General features: G+C 44.4%; 1 protein-coding gene across 4 annotated transcripts in view; it reads right to left on the reverse strand.

The window, feature by feature from the left end:
• Positions 1–15,979, reverse strand: part of Pgant7 (N-acetylgalactosaminyltransferase 7) — a 39,857-nt gene extending 23,878 nt beyond the window's left edge. Inside the window, exons 1-5 of one of the 4 annotated variants that reach the window (XM_065455898.1) lie at positions 15,857–15,979; positions 15,076–15,224; positions 14,750–14,991; positions 11,150–11,316; positions 2,160–2,373 (exon numbers count right to left, since the gene is read on the reverse strand). In XM_065455898.1, the coding sequence (XP_065311970.1) occupies positions 2,160–2,373; positions 11,150–11,316; positions 14,750–14,991; positions 15,076–15,224; positions 15,857–15,890 (806 nt within the window). In that variant the 5' untranslated portion in view covers positions 15,891–15,979. Of the gene's footprint in view, positions 1–2,159; positions 2,374–11,149; positions 11,317–14,749; positions 15,225–15,396; positions 15,724–15,748 lie in introns of those variants that run through there. The other 3 variants (XM_065455895.1, XM_065455896.1, XM_065455897.1) reach the window with 3 other exon arrangements.
• Between the last annotated feature and the right edge of the window lie 1,459 nt (positions 15,980–17,438).

Consider the following 17,438-nt stretch of genomic DNA (forward strand, 5'->3'; position numbering starts at 1 on the left):
CACACACACACACACACACACACACACACACATATATATATATATATATATATATATATATTTTTTTTTCGTGTGCACGGTTTGGTTTCAAAGGACAGGGAAACTTGCTACTTTGTATTATTTCACTTCAGTCAGCTCACTGCCATTTCATCAGTACATAAAGCTTCCCCGGTCATGCAGGTTTCTGTAGAAGTTGCTTGGTTGACGCGAAGTTTAGCTCTCATTTGATCACTCAAAATATTAGCAAGTAAGGTTTGAATGTGGGTGTCCAAACAGACAACACTGAAAAGAAGTGAAAACATCAAAGGCTGAAACAGGCTAGTTTCTGTCAAGCAATGCAAAAGAAGCTTTTTTTCTTTATTGATTTATTTAAGACAATATTACAGCAGATTCTCTTAGGGGACACTGATAAAAGCAAACTTTGCCTGGCTGAGCCATGCCACCTGTACTAGCAGCAGTATGACAAAACGACTTTGCTTCAGCAAGTAACGGCCCCCCGTCTTTGCTTATAAATGTACATGCAGCTAGGATGAGTGCACCTTCTACATGGTAGTTAAAGGAGCAGATGGTAAAGGCAAATATTAATTCAAGGTTAAATGGCTAATTAGTGCTCCTGTGGTGCTTCCCATAACTTTTAACAAGAACAGCAACATTACGATACCAAAAACTTGTACCTGGGGTTGGTTGGAAATTCATGCTAGGAAGTAGCTTCAGAGCACAAAAGAACACTGTCATATGTACGCACACCTTTGTATGAAAATGTGGGGTGGTGGCATCTTTTCTTTGGAAGTTTGTGCATTGTGCGAGCATGTGCGTAGTGTGAGTGTGTTCTTGTGTGCTCTGAAGCAACTTACTAATATGATACCAGTTTTCATGAGATAACAGGTTCTTTTATATTTCGTGAATAGCAGTGAACCAACCACTGGTAATAGAAAACTTATAATTACACAGATATTTTTTTAAATGAAAGGAGATGCAGTTTGGCTGCTTTTATCAAATGTTCCTACAGAACTCAGTCAAGCTACGCCTTCGTACCTGCTTCCTGGCGCTTATTACAGGAGGGTGGCGTTCTCCCTGTGTGAGCCTCTAGCCACAACATTCTGCAATTTTTCAACGCCTGTCCAGTATTACTGAAACCAGGGCGGCACTGAAACGTCGTCACTTTCCTGTGGTTGATCACAGGGTATGGAGCATGGCTAGGGTCGCATCAACTATTACTGGTGCGTCATATGGAAGCATAGGAGAAGACACAGAGCAACAGCAGTACACAACCCATGCTCTACAGCAAAAGCTGGTATAAAAAAATGCTTGGGAATGTGGCACCACCACGATGGGCAACTGGCTTTCATGCATTGTAGAGCGACTCGTCAGACATCGTAAAAAAATACAGAAGACTATGCTCTAACCCAAAACAAGCGGCGATAGCAAGACAGAGCATGACCTCCGTGATCACTGTCGCAGCTCCACCCAAGCTCAAACTAGAGCAAGTACAGTTGGCTTCTTATTTCCTGCGTCACAAATAAAGCCCTGCGTTTTGTAAGCCAGCGCTGTAGTATGTGGTTTGGGTCTTGTTGCATTGTTCAGTCGTGCACCATCACAAATTAGTGCAAGGAGCCACCACTGCTTGAACATGAAGCGTCTTTTTTTATTTGCTGGGCAAGGAGCACAGCCCAGTAAGAGTCGATCAGATTCCTGAGCATTCCCGTCGCCTGCTTGTTTGCATGCAGGCACAGCACGATTCAGGGTTAAAGGAAGCACGCAGTTAGTGTTCTGGCCTCCCTTATTGCTCGGGTCTGGCATGAAGGTCCACAGACCAGCTTTCTGTGTATAAATACATGTCCGATCGAATACATCAGCCACATCTTTCTGATAAAGGCAAATAAATGTTCCACTTATATCAACTTTATTCATTGTCATTCGTTCCTTATCCCTGTTCAGGTATTACATAAGGGGTTACACATATTGGTTAGGTGCTCTCTTTAATAGCAGACCATACTGTTTATGCGCCAACAAGAAAGTATAGTTGCAATGCCCAGCAACATCTTATATTCCTCTCTTCTGCCTCTCTGGCTCATGCCGATTTAATAAAGATGCATCATCACCAACCAACCCAAATGTTGAAGCGAAGCCAAGTGGGAAAAAGAGCCTTCTTTTCTCACCTATTGGCCCGGATGGGTGCCAGCAGCGGCGGCAGCCAGTTGATGCCCACCTCGCAATGGGCATCCAGGAACAGAACCACGTCGCCGTGCGACTGTTCAGCCCCGTAGCTCCGCGAGCGGATCAGGCCCTCGCGCTCGCGGTTGCGCACCAGGCGCACCAGGCCTCGTGGGAAGTTGTGTGCAATGTACGTCTCCAGCTCGCCCTTCAGGTTCTCTGCAGCAGCAGGAGTCAAAAAGAACCAACAAATAAATTATTTCACCGCAAGTAAGTTGCTAGCAGCAAAGGCAGTGTTTAGTAATTGCAGGATGCGCCCTCCGCTACCTCATGACTCCTTGACATTTGTTTTCCCCACATGACTTTTCAAGACTCACGACGTTTGTCTTTTCTGCACAATGTTCTCGAGGCTCCCCTAACATATTTGTCTGTGCAAGATGGGGATGTGCAAGATGGAGGGAACCAGTAATACGGTAGTTGCACGGCTACAACAGATGGCAATAACATTCCACTACCAGAGCCACCTGGTGGGCACCGGCAGCACATGTGGCAATTTGGTATACACTGAAGCAGCAAGGTCGTGTGCAAAATACAATGAAGGCGAAGCTTAGACTGGGGGTGCCATCCTGCATGCTGTCGAATTTTGCAATACTGTCAAATCTGTGATGGCAGTGTTTCGGGCCAATCAAAGAGGCAATAGCAGCCTTCTGGGCTCATCAGAGCTGACAGCATGGCAAATTCAACATTACGGCAGAATGTGACAATTTCCAGAGTAGTACCTGTCCTGGTCAGTCTTGCCTTTGCCTTTCATCTGAATTTGCACTTGGCGTTTTTCCAACTTGGTTCCTGCTCTTTGGCTGCATGTCATCAGCACAGAGACTGCCCACCTGCTAGTTGTTAAGCTTCGCATGCCCATTTCATGTTAGGTCTCCCCATTTGGTTTCAAAGCATGATACTGGAAATGGGTGAACACTATCATTGGCTAATACGCCCTTAAGTACACAGGACAGGATGAGCGAATAATGCCCACTTAGGCCTTGTAGCCCAGAATGGGTAAACATAAGCCTTGTATTTCTGTAAGGACATCGTTTGTTGAGTGTTTCAGTTCGATTAGCATAGATTTTACAAAAAGCTCCAACTTCTATTCTGGTTAGCTGGAACTTCGAACACAGAAAACAACAAATGCATCTTTATGTTTGCACTTCAGTTTTTTTATCTACTGCTCCCAAGAGCACTGCGGTCACATGCAATCGCACGTTAGAGACACTGGTCCTTGCGAGTCAGAGTTTTAAAAACCGACTTTGTGTATCCCATATTGTGACATCACGAAAGGCAGTCCCATGTTAACAGAATGCCGATATGTTTTGGCACTCGCGCCAGCTAACTCGGTGGTATGTTAAATGCTGCTACATCAAGCCGCACAATGAGTAGCATCTTCGGAGGCAACTGAGCATGATGGAACGAGGGCCAAAACTGTCACATCATCTCTCTCCCATGTGACATCCTTCTGTGTCATGACGTCATGAGACATAGTACACCCACTGGTAAGCGAAACTGAAACTGGTTTGTAGAAAAGCTATCACAGGAGGTTATTTAGGGGGCACCAGGGATTGCCAGTATGTTTCCTGAGTATTCAAGATTGAGGACCTCCACTCAACGCAGAAAATTAAAGCTAGAAACTGTCTCATCAGTGGAAACTGTAAGCAACCTGACAGCTTTTATGGCAATAAAGCTTCACTGCAACATGCTGACTGCTTCCCACGGTAAAAATACCACAAGCAAAATTCATTAAATAATTATGATAAAGAAGAGTCAAATGTACCTGAGGAATAGCAAAATGAAAACAAGATCAGCTGACTTTAGTGAGCGATTCACTTCATTCTGAGCAGCAGCAGGCTCTTACGGCGGATATTCTCATTTTATAGAGAAAATTTTTTTTTGCAGTGAACATGTCGGCCTTCTCCTCCTCCACTATGGTACTGCTTGTTGTGGCTGCTGAAATGCATACACAGGTGCCGCCACTCTCGGAGTCCAGTGGTCCAGTGCCACCACTCTCGGAGTCCAGCACACATAACTTGACACAACTGACCAAGCACCTAAACTGCACTACAGCACGATGGTTAGCGTACCTAGCACCCAACTACGCATTCTTGCAGGGGCATAAGTTAAAATCTCAGTGGCTGTGGTAAACAAAGCTTTGTATCTCACTGCGTTGTGGCAAGAGTGAAGCTGAGGAAGAGAAGGTAGCCTGGTGCCAGTGTAACAGAGAGTAAACGCAGCAGCAAACATTCTTTTAAGCTTTCAACTGTTATCACAGCTACACAGGGGCCAGTAACTGCCAAATATAAGAACGATAACTGACACTGTATGCCAAATTCAAAAAACTTATAAGAAAAATAATCAGACCACTAAGTACAGACTGTTCTTTGTCCATGCTGAGGCAGCAGTGCATTCATGACCCCAGAAGACTTCCAGTCATGCATTTTTTTGACAGCCAAGTTAGCCAACCAACAAAAGAAATGTCCAACGATTACGATAGTCCCTAATGTGAAATTTGAGCACAGCTGTATGTGCGTTTTCATTTCGCGATGTATTCAGGCAAAGAATTTGAGATCAAAATCACCGCAGCCCCTGGCATTGGGCCAGTGTCGTCAGTGCCTTTGCAGAGGGAGGGGCAGTGTGGAAACCTTGGCATCATGAGCGGCATTGGAGCCGGCTGTGAAAGAATACGATGACAGAGGCACAAGTAGTATCGCGAACACGTTCATGCAGTTATGCCGAAGGATGACAACGAGCCAGCTGTGAAAGGAGACGCCGACGAATCTGCAAGCAGTGGCACGAGCGGGTTCGCACGGTTACGCCGAGGGACGCCAGTGCTCAACCGAGGAATGACCATCTAAGAGCCGTGCTCTAAAAGTATTTTGTCCTCTAGTCTACATGCACATGCTCGAAATGTGCTCAGGTGTAAGGATCGTGTCCCAGGCATCAAGGTCATGTAGGCAGCTTTCCTGCTGCACTTAGTAGTAAAACTCAATGTTCAAACATTCTAACTCTACAGCAAATGTGGTGCTACATACTTGTACGCTATTGCAATTTGTGTTGTTCAGATTAATCAAAGTCTTTTGGGAGCTCTGTTTGTAAACATAAAAAAGGTCTACATGCGCATCATGGCGTATCATAAAGGCTGTGTTACATTTACTGACAACTTTCTGTAGCAACTAAATGAACATAATGGAGGCAAACTGCGCACGTGTGACAACACTCCTAAAAATACCTCTAGTTTCATTTGTATTTGTTTACGCTGGTGAACAGAAAATATGAATATAGGGTACCAATATTAAACTAAGACATAAAATACAGCATCCAGCATTAAATTTCTATATTTTAGTGCCTCACACTGGTCTTGTACGTTTTTGCAAATGTGAAGCCTTTGCAAGCAGCGAACTACACTGATTCAGGGTCCGAGAAAGCATTGCCAAATTCTGCCGTACTACTTCGCACAGTAACACAAGCGCAGAAGCTGCCACAGAAAGCTGTCAGCGAGCACAGGGCTCTTTTCCGCTGATGTGTCACTACTAAGAGGACAGCACCACACCTGTTATAATACTAACATATGTGAATATCTCAGGCAGCTATCAGATGTGCATTACCTTCAGTAATGTCAGCAAAAATTTCCAAAACAAAAGCAATACAACTATCAATGGAGAATGGTCTTCCACGTTCGTGAACATTGCTGAAAATGGGGGGGGGGGGGGGGTAGTGCAGCAGCGCCTAGGTGTGCGCAGGTTGCACTAAGGTCAGCCAAATCTTGCAACACAATAGCTATAGCGGCAAGTCGAGCTTAACTGGAGAACTGGCTTTCACATCGCATGCATACAATGCTAGTAGGAGCAACCATAAATTATGATGTCAAACAACAATGCCCCTTCGCACATGCTAGCACAAAGTCTAAGCTGAACCGCTGAAGTATATGTGAAAATGCAGGTACTCAGCTGCTTACAATGGTGCAGCCAGGTAACTGGGTAACTTTGTAGTGACTTATAATTAACATCATCAAAAAAAAAAAAAGAAACCAAGGACCCTGATATACATGGGAAGGACAGAAACAAGGTGCTGACTTTTAACTTAAGTAAAGAAAAGTACTTGCTTCACAGAAGCTCCGCTGGTGTTTCTTTGGAAAATATTGAGCCAAAGCTCACGATATAAGGTGAACAAACTTTACACGAGCAGAAAGCATACAGCAAGGGGTGAAACAAAACCTGCCTGGTGGCACACATTCTAGAGTGACTGCCATAGACCTACCCGCAGTCACAGCATACAAGGCTTCCTTGCCTTGTTCTACAGAAAGAACAGAACAGCTCGCTTAATACATGACCTCTCAAGGTGTAGTCTAGCAACCTGTGAGAGTGACATCATTTCTCTTGTTTGTCATTAGTCTGTGCTGACATTGCTCTCCCCATATACTGATGTAATGAATGCCTGAGCATTACCACTGGCTAGGTCTATCATACCTCACTGCTGAAAGAACAGTAAACAGACAACGAGCTCTCCTCCCAAACACTCATTCATGGAACCTCCCTTATTTGTAGTTGATGTGCTTCAACAGAGAAAATGTATGTTGGCTCAAGTAAGAAAACAACAAGAAAAAAAGAATAGAAAAAACAGCACAGGAACAGTAACTCCATGCCACCTCTACGCAGATACAGCTCAGCACCCAAGTGACTTGCACATACAAACACAAACCACTAAGCAATTCATCTGCAGTCTCTGCACCTTTAGTTTTAACAAATATTTAGCATATGTACCCTCGTAGTAGTTGTTCAAGAATAGAAAGTTTGCAAGGCCCTACTGGATCTGATGCTGCAGTTATCCAAACGTAGGTTAACGTATCTTCATTGACCTTTATTAACGGTTAATATGGAATGCCATGCCATGGCATGAGCCCCTTGATTTGATGAAAGCACACCAGCACGAGTGTCTGTTAACTTGAAATTTCTCTTTAAAACAGGAAGTCAATCAGCAAGCTGCACCTGATTCATTTTTTTTACCCTTATTTCTAAATATGCTCGGTGTTTACGTACAAGTTCAGTTGATCTCTTATGCCAGTAAGTGTGGGGCAAAGTCTTCCCAAGGAATAAAGGAAATTACTGGTTCCAAAACAAATGAGCAAAATAACATGCTAAAAAGAAAGCATCCACAGCATTCATTCAAGCACACATTGAACTTTCTCACAACAAAGTTGCATTCGACATAAAAATACCTTGCTTACATCTGCTATTCGTTGTAAGTACACATTGGTTACATTCTAATATTAAAAAGGAACACCATAAATTTACCTCACTACACACCATAATTCGTTATACCCATGTTTGTTATATCGAGATTTCACTGTACTGCCCAGAAATAATGCAAGTTAACTAACAAAGACATGATGTGAGAGGAGGGCGAAAATTTCAAATGTATTTCCCAAAACTACGATAAATTGCTATTTGAAAAAAAAAATTAATGGGTAATGAAAGTGAAGAAACACAGCGTTCAATCAAACACACACACACAATCAGGCTAAATACTGCACAGAACAGCGCAGGATGAAGTGTAAGAGCTGGGGAAAGGCGGGGGGAACTACAGAAAAGCAATAGCCCCAGCAGCAGCACCGAGAATGATGGACAGCTGCACGGAAAAAAGTGAGAAGTGTGACAGCTGGCGCGCCCCTTGAAGCGTGTCTTGCACCTGCAGGTCTTGGAAGCAGATCAAAAAGCCATCTGCGCATATTGCCTCGACACCTAACCATTTTTCTTGCTTGCTTCCGACTCGCGTTATGTGCGACACGGAACAAGGAGAAAAGAAACGTTAACGACTCTAGATGACAAACGTGTTATGCTTTTCACTGGCTCCCTCGACTTTTTTTCACCACAAATGTGATTTCTAGCACGGGAAAAAGAAAGTAAAACAAAGAAAAGCTCTTTGGCTTGCATCTCTTGTATAAAATGTTTGAATCAAGTTTTCTTTTTTTTTGTTGGTTGGAGGTCTCTTTCACTTAAGGAGCAATTTAATTAACTTCAGAAATTTAAGAAACTTAACAAGCAATTTAGTTACACTGTAAGGTGTTTGGGGGAGTAGTTATAGTAGTTTGCTAGCTACTAACTACTAGCCACTATTACTAAGTTAATTATTTGACAATATGGCTGGCTGGTTAGTTTTATTTGTATTCATTGTAGGTCTCTTTTAGTAATAGCTAGCTACTGACTATATTAATGCAAGTTAACCACGTGACAAGTTGTTTCATCAATTGGTGTAGTTGTATAGTTGCAGTTGAATCGACTGCAGGCGTAGTTTGTTGGCTAGCTACTGACTACTAGCCAAGTGATTAGTGATTATCAGCTAGCAAGTCAACTACCTGATTCGTTGTTTGGTTGGTTAGTTTACTTAGTTGGATCTGTTGCAGGTTTTTTTGTGGACCCACATACAGTGCACACAGAAACAGGTGAAAATGCACCTAGTTTGCAAGACAATGACGAAGGTGTTCGTGGAAAGAGCAATTCAGAATGAACCAAATCTTTTTAGGACTATTATATCATCGCATGCCACTTCCAATTCTTCAGGATGCTGGAAGCAATCAATATTTCGCAATATGCAACCGTACAACAATGACTAAGCTCTTTGCAGGGCACAGAAACAAACAAAAAAGGAGTGCTTTTGCAAGTGTCAGGAGCTCCAATGGCTAGTTGTCACACAGAAATAAAGTTATTAGTTTTGATACTCAATTTCTGATACCAATGCCCTCACAGTCTCTCCTGAAGGCAGTGCGCTATTTCGGGTGAAAGGGTGTCAGAGTTGCATGAAGAATAAGATCTTGAAGGTTTATAATATGCATTTCCACTCAGTATAAGCAAAATGATCCAGATTCAAGATGGTCAGGTATTTCTAATTAAAATGTTAAGGTCCTATTATGAAACACCTAGATGGCAAAGCAATCACGAAGCTGACCTCCTTCCGTCCCAACTTTACCAAGGACGTCGTTGCACCTTTTTCATAGTTTTATCTTTTTTAGTTACAGCTGCGTTGGAATGTAACTGAACCTCAGGCTTGCTATCTGCAACTGAGAGGTCAGTTGTGTATGGAGCACACACAAGTGTGAGATAAATAAATAAATCAAAACAAAATTAACTTTGCTGTGGTTTTCACATTCACAAACCTTCTATAACCAAGTGTGCATTCCTGTTGGCTGCTTTCACAATTGTGTGCTTTGCTTAGTAGAGAAAAATGTTAATTTGCAGCTGGTAATGAGAACACAACTGGACAAATATATATATTCTTAAATGGTTTTCATCTACCCTCACTGACCAGGAAGCCCAAGTCGACCACTCTGTGCTGCCTTCCTCGTAACCAGATGACCAACCACACTGCACTACTTTATTACCTCTACAACAGCAATACTCCACTCCATGCTGTATGGCATCATATTAAACAATAAAACTTGCTAAAGGCAGATGTAGAAGCCCGTTATGGCGTTGCTATAGTGGCTCTGCTAGAAAGCTAGAACTGAGAGTCCCAGATTCCAATATAACTGCAGTGCATCCAGAAATGTGTAAATCTACATGCAGAGTGACAAAACGCTCAGCTAATAAAGTCTAAACCAATTATAAACGTGGCTCGTTTGAAAGGGCCCCTCACCAAGTTTGGGAATTGCAAACAGACAGGTGTGGTGTGTACCCAAGCAATGACTGCTGTGTTTACAAAGTATCAAACTGTTACGCTGCACGAGGGGGCTGAAATTTCAAATGAAAGCCTGTGCACCCTTCCTCCTGAGGAAGCCCCGCTAACTGCTGGGGAATCAAGGTCCACATGCATAAACGCCTCTACGCTAGATGCACTGGCTGCAACACCACTGATTATGTATGGCACGTGATTTTGGCAAGTCATCAAACACAGAAGACGTGAAACCTCCACTGGAAGTGTGCCATGCAGTGAGAATGAACAAGAAGAAAAAATTCACACGGAAACTCCTCTGGGAGTTGTCTAAGCATGCGCAAGCATCGTGCCACTTGCTCATCTCCCTGCCGCCCGGTGTCAATATGAATGTTACGAAACTTGATCCGACCAGTATAAACGACAACGCTGCGGCGACGCAACTGCTGCTGACGACGGTGCAAGGTGAATTGATGACGCAAGCAAACTACTGCAGGTGGCGGCGGCAGGTGCGCTGATGACGTTCCAATCGTTATAAGCTGTTATTGCTTTTTAGCACCTTATCCAACCGCATCGAACCATTATGAACTGTGATCAACTGTACTCCGGCGGCGGCTGTGTACGGAGCGGCTGTGCAGGTCGTATATTGAAAGCAATCTGCGATGGGAACAGAGTGCACTGAGTGCTGACAGCTTCATGTGCGCCGTGTTCTTGGCACTTAGTTCACGTTGAAGCATGAGTTAGTACTAAAGTCAATTCGCTGGTTGCTACGAGCCCTATCTTGAAAGCAATTGTCTGTTTGTTTGATCGTCTGAATGTTTAGAGTATTGGAGAAAAAGAAGCAGGGAACAGTTTGATAGGACTGGATCCATGACAGGCATAGTTAACCGCACAATGTAGATGGAGAGGTTTGAAGGACGAGATTAAAGATTGAGGAGATGTAAACAAAGTGCTACACCGATAAACATCTACAGATTACCTGATTAGCTCAAGCAGGCTAGGTGACCACTTATCAAAATCCCATTTCGAAGGGGATGCCGCCACCAACACCACCACAACCATCATCATCATCACAACCATCACAAATCCCCAAAGGGCCTGACTGCAGACCTTCGAAGTCGGAAGCTTCACTATCCTCCATTTGCCTTCTCCTTTGCATGTACTCGGCGATACACGTTGTGCACGAACGTGGGAGAACTGTTACTCTAAACCTAAATAAAGCAAATTTGTATGTTAAAAATGCACACGTTAAAGCTACACATCCTGTGTTCACAGGGAATATGGTACGGCACATGCAACACCTCACCTTTATCAGAGTAGTCATCGACCAGCACCACTTCCTTGAGAAACTGACGCGGAGAGCGATTGATGACACTGTGCACAGTCCGCATAAGCACCGACAGGCCTTCGTTGTGGAAGACCACCACCACGCTTGTTGTTGGCAGGTCTTCGGGATAGTCCCAGTACTTGCACCTGCGTCAGGCATGTTTGTACATTGAAACATCACAACAGTAGCATTTGAAACAAAAATACCTTAGTTATATCCAATATTCATTATAAGCATACTTGCATATACTGTCGCAAATAAAAATAAAAAGTGATTGGTTTCTTGCACAAGGAACACAAGCATATGTGATGCTTCCAACAGGCCAGCAGAAGGCCTCCTGCAGGTTTTGCTGGCCTGTCAGTGGCTTGCCATGCCAATACCTCACATGTGAACAATGCTCATTTACAAAAATGATTTGCACCGTCATCCATGTGCAACCATGCAAGTGGTTGCAAGTGGCATGGTCACACAGGGTCAGCACACTGGCTTGCTTGGTGTGGGCCAGCGATGCCAAAGAATTTTGCCACGATGTGCATGCACGTCCAGAAAGTTCTGCTTCAAGTTGCTCTTAATGAGTACTGAATATTTTTGCCATCAGAATGTATGCTCTGAGCTGTGAGTAAACAAATATTCACTTTGCTATGATGAATATTGTCTTGGACCAAGATTTCTCAGTTTCGGTAATGCAGTAGAATACTCAGTGAAATAAACCATGAAATAAACTACCTAAAATAAATATGAGACTTATTTTGTCAGGCATGAAAATTCATCACATCTGTGCTTGTTATATCAAGGTTTGACCATTGTTGCGGAAGGTTGCCAAGGTCTCATGAAAGGCCATAAAGCACTTGCTAGCCCCTTACAACCTTCACAAAGTTTGAAGTAGACAGTCAGATGTGCTTGAAACTGGGACAGTACACAATCTAGTGCTTCATGAAATAAACAGCCTGAAACAATTGTGGCAGGAGCTTTGAAATACACAACTAGCTAGTGTGGCTTTGAATACCAAAAGAAAAAAAGCAACTGCTGTTTCATTTTCGAAATCATCATAAGGTATGTCTACTGTTCGCTCCACCACTGCCCAGTAGATTATAATAAATGGACGGCTAGAGATAGAAGGTGTCACCAGCCCAAAATATTTAAAAGATTGTAGGATCACTGACTGCCTCTGAAAGGATTACGGTTCCTTCGGTATCAATATTTCCCTTAGCTGGTTCAACTGAGTCTGCATGTATCCTCACAATAAACCCTGGTTTGCAAAGAGTTTGACCCATGCAGTAATGTTAAGTACCACAGGCCATAAGGCCAAGCAATCTCCAAAATGAAACGATTTCCTGTACGCACTTAAATTATGTTCAAGCCCACTGACCCCAATGAGCCAACAACACATAAATAGCCACATAACATAAACACTGCGCTAGTTCTTATAAGTAACTATGCAACCTTTCTGTGGAAGCTAGTGGCACTCTCTAACATCTAATATAAAAGATCACGCTCTTCTTTTTTCCTTGAGCCTTTTCTCTAAGCAGCTATACAAAGCATATTAAAACACTTTGACGGTGCCCTGAAACATATGGAATGTTACCTGCAGCATTGCAACACAAGTGACAATAAAGAGCCAGCCAAGCACATGCTTTTTTGAATGCAGCTTAATGTAGAAGCACTGAGCAGGTGTGACTGTGGCATCAAAGGATGACCTTGTGTGACGTGCTAATGAGTAACCCTTGGAGACGGGCACGTTGAAACAGAGAGTATACAGTTACATATACAGTTACATATAAAGTTAATAACAGTAGGTCCTCTCTACATGTTGCAATACTGCCACCATGAAGCATTAGTCTTCGTTGCTACCAAGGCAGGCAATATTCAAGCAAACAGTCACTACATTTGAAAGTAAGTAAATTAGCATTTAGATGAAACGATGAATTTATTACTTTTTTAACTAGCAAAGCTAATGGCGTTTGTGCATGCGTGTGTTTATAACATTATACCGAAGCCAACAGCAGCAAATTATCCAGAACAATTTACAAACCACTCTGCTCAAATCCAATGTTTAATGCAAGCACCACATTGATCTCAAAAGAAAGCTGGTCACAGGGGCACAATAGGCTGCTGCACTTATGCTGGCAACAAAATATAACCAGAAATGCTTCTCCCTAGACATGTTTGGCCACTGCTAGTGTGCTCAATAGGCTTGAAATATGGTTCCGGGATAAAGGAACTAAGCGTAAAGAAGAAGGGACAGAAAGAGCACCAATTTCTGGCCCTCTTTCTGTCCCTTCTTTTTTACACATAGTATTCCTTGCACCAGAACCACATTTCAAGCACGAACTAACTAGCCCAGCATCGCATTCTGCTCAACAGGCCTTTCTGCCTCGCATCAATTCCTTGAGCTTGAAGGTTTGCCGATGCGGTCTTTATGAGCAGCAGTACTAATGGCATTTATGGGTCGACGCTGGCATAGAACTTTTCACTATGACGACATTGGGACTTGACGATGTGACAACTTTACAAGCTGGGTGCCGCTATAGCCCTGTCGTCATTGTGCACAGCTGCGCTTGCAATAAGCTATGTGACACATCCAGCTATTTTCTTTTTGGGTGCGCCTACGGCGTCTACCCTTCTGGCTTGTGCCACAGGTGCGTCCCAGCCAGCTGGTGTGCCAATAGCAGCGGAGCTAGAGAGCGTGTTGAAAGGGAACACAACCTAGCTATAAATATTTTATAGAGGAACTGTTCAGGCAGAATGCAACCAATGCGCCTGTGGCTGAAATCAATTATGAGAAATCTATGTAGGCGCAACAATGTGAATGAAAAAAAAACTGAAAGCCACAAGTACATTTACTTCTGTACATTTATCTCTATAAACATTACTTAAATGCAGAAGAAACATGACTCTTGCACGTATGACAAATACAGCACAACTACATCTGCAAATGACATGATTCCTACACTGCAACACTTTAATAAACACTTGCTAATGCAACACTGATGAGTACAGTGTTGCAACTGATCACTGTTGGAATTAATAATGCTCAGCTGTCATGACTCTTGCGGGGCGTCAACATCACTGCCAGATATCGTCAATGAAAGCAAACAGCACAGAAAGCTTTGCTTACATCGATTTGCACAGTGCGTATCTGTACACACGGTTCTCTTCTAAGTGAGCGACAGTGACTGCAGTGTCCAGTGTGCCAAATCTTAGCTTCTGTAGGCAGCAGAGTTACTGAGACTGCTTACACAGTGGGAAGTGTCTAACATGAACATGTAATGTTCGTGTTAGACAACATAACTGCTGACTAGGCACTATAGTATAGCACTATAGTGTAATCTAGTATAGACTATAGCCTACAGTACAGTAATAGACCCCCGAAAGAAAGCAACGACGGTCATGGCAAGATAGAAACAAGTGTGACATCATTTCCGACGGAGTCGGACAATACATGGAGAAGGCCCTGATAAGCACTAAAGAACTGTTGCGGTCTGACGCGTGTCATCTCTGTCGGATCGGACAGACGAGCAGCCGCACGTCACACTTACACCTCAGTAAAGGGAACGGACTGTGACAACGAGAACTCACTCTTCTAGTCGCATGTCCGGGACGCTCCGGTTGGGCGAAATGTGATCGCTGGCCACGACGTTCATGCCGTACTGCATGTTGGAGTCGGCCGCACTGTTCCTGTCCCGCTCGGGTACGTGGTAGGCGACACCGCCTTCACCGGGTCCCTTCACCTTCCGCAGCTCGTGCCGCTTGGGCTCGAAGTTGCCCAGCGAGCGGTCTTTTCTGAACACCGGCATCGGCGGCGACACTTCCTCCTGCTCCTTGAAGGGACCACGTTGTTTCGGATGAACGAACGGATACGAAAGGTTCGCGCGCCCAGCACCGATCGGCCAAAAGCGACTTACTCGTTCCCGATAGAACTCGTCACCTGTTGGCTTGGGCAGGAAGAAAGCGACCACGCATATGAGCAGGACGATGGCGCATACCAACTTGATGATGCGGCTGCGCCTGAAGCTGACCAGTTTCATGGCCATCAGGTCGGCAAAGCCGAATGCTGCGACAGGATTAACAGGGAGGTGGCGTATATCGTGGAGACGCGCGGTACAAACACTCGAGGCTTGTCAGCAACGCGGGGACGTAGGAGACAACGACATCACCATAGCGGCGTAGCACGCGCACGAACTTGCATTCACACAAGAGAACTCGCACACACACACAGAACTGACCGTCCCCCCTGCAGAGCGGTCAACGTTCTTCTCTCGAGACCTTCGGAGGGCCACGCATGCAGGCAGACGATCCGGACCAACGCGACGAAGAGCAGACGACGGAGGCCGCAGGGCGGCCTTTCTTTAGGCGTGAAAGAGCGTCGCGACTGTCGAACGCGGAGCGTATAAACGTCAGTCGGCGAGCGCTAAGCTGCCGGCGACTAATTGGCTAAGCACGAACCGCGACTAGCGAACATACGTTCCGCGTGCCACTCGCAGTCCACGACAGCAGTTTTTTTGTCTGAAAAACCGGCAGCGCTGCCGAGGCTTCCCCGACGAAAACTGATGTCGCTGGCGACGGCGCAGCGGTTACCTGCTGGTTGCGCCGGCTTCGCTTTCGTTTCCAAGCGCTTCTCCGAATGCGATGCGTTGACTAAAAGCGAGTAGTTGTAAGTTGTTTACGCGGGAGAAGAGAGTTCACCTTTAGAGCTTGGCTTGGGCTTTCTTCTTGCCATCGTTCTCTTCTTCTAGAATGCCAGCGTTGTTGGTTGGTTGACCCCCCCGCGATGTGGTTCAACCCACTACAGGGGAATTGGGCGGTCGCAGAAAGAAAACTGAAATGTGAATTTCGTAAATAAAAGAGAAGATATATCGGCTCAAAAGATAGCTACCCTTAGGGTGATGTTACAAGCATAAGAAATAATTTCTTTAGTAGGAAGACGAAGGGAGTGAGCTGAGCATATGACGTTTGGATTGTTTTTCGCAGTTATTCCTGATAAAGTACTTGGTATAATCAGCGAAAGGGCTACAAGACCGCAATTAACTGCAATGATTACTCTCCTACTGATAACAAAGATAGGTAGTGACGATAAAGAGCACATATTTTCGACTTTGGTGATCGGGAAATTCGACTGCTACTAATAGCTACTTGTCTGCGCATCCTTGCATGCTTATGTTACAAGCAGTGGAGGTTGCGTATACGTCTAATCCCAACTAATTGTGCCAAAAATCCTATGTTGGAGCAACACGTGAAAACGGGTCCTCTGGGGAATGTACACGCGCAGTTCAGGGAAAAGTATGCCCCAAAAGTCTTTCTATACTTTGCGTGCCTTTCTTCTACTGTCCGGTCATGAACACTGTGCCGCGCTGATACGTGATTTTCGTTGTTTACTTGAAAGTGCCAGATGCGCAGCGTGAAATGGACACTAAAGGGCAACAGCATATCCGTTTTGAGTGATAAAGTGTTCTTCCAAAACCATTGTTTTCGTTAATTTCGCGGTAAGAAGTCTCTTAATGAATAAGGTGAAAGTTCAATTTCGCGCCGAAACTTCAGCGCTGGTGCGTGAGCGTGACGTCACAGATTCCAAGGTGTTCCCTTGTATTTTAGCTGTCGGTGGCCCAACAAGTGTTTGGTTATTTTTTTATACAGAATGCGATATAGTATATTATTAACTTATATAAAATTATACCTAGGCCCGAGCAGATGCCGTCAAAATCTGTGACGTCACCGCGAACTGGTATGGACACGTAAGGAACGGTTGCCGCCATGCTTGGGTTCGAGATTATCTCTTAAAAGCTTTGGCGGCGTCGCCGCCCGTATTTTGTTCTTGCGTTGTTTTCTGGCTTGCCAAGCCTGCTCCCCTACAAGAGTGGCTTTTTTCGGTGTTGTGGAAAGGTAATTTATTAATACAGCTCAACTCGTAACTGATTTCTTTCTTCAATGTCTCCTAAAAGAAGAAAGGACGTGCACCCAAGTTAGAACGATTATTGTCACGTATCTTATATACTGTCACCGATTGTACCTAGATCGCTGCTTTACCGCACAAACTTGAGTAAGGGCAAGCCCCTTATTTTTTCACAATTTTGATGAGGTGCGGCCCTTACAAGGGACCGAACCTCTTGGTCAAGATGATGCCGGCGGAGCGGGCGACTGTCCACACCCCGGATCGTGGAGGTAGGAAAAAGATTGCAGGGAGCACATCGCAACGCGATTGAAGCCAAACCTGGTGGCCCAAAACGTGATCGCAAGTCAAAGCGCGAGGATGGTTTTAGTGTTTCCGCTC

The sequence above is a fragment of the Dermacentor albipictus genome, chromosome 7 (assembly GCF_038994185.2).
Source record: "Dermacentor albipictus isolate Rhodes 1998 colony chromosome 7, USDA_Dalb.pri_finalv2, whole genome shotgun sequence".
NCBI lineage: Eukaryota > Metazoa > Arthropoda > Arachnida > Ixodida > Ixodidae > Dermacentor > Dermacentor albipictus.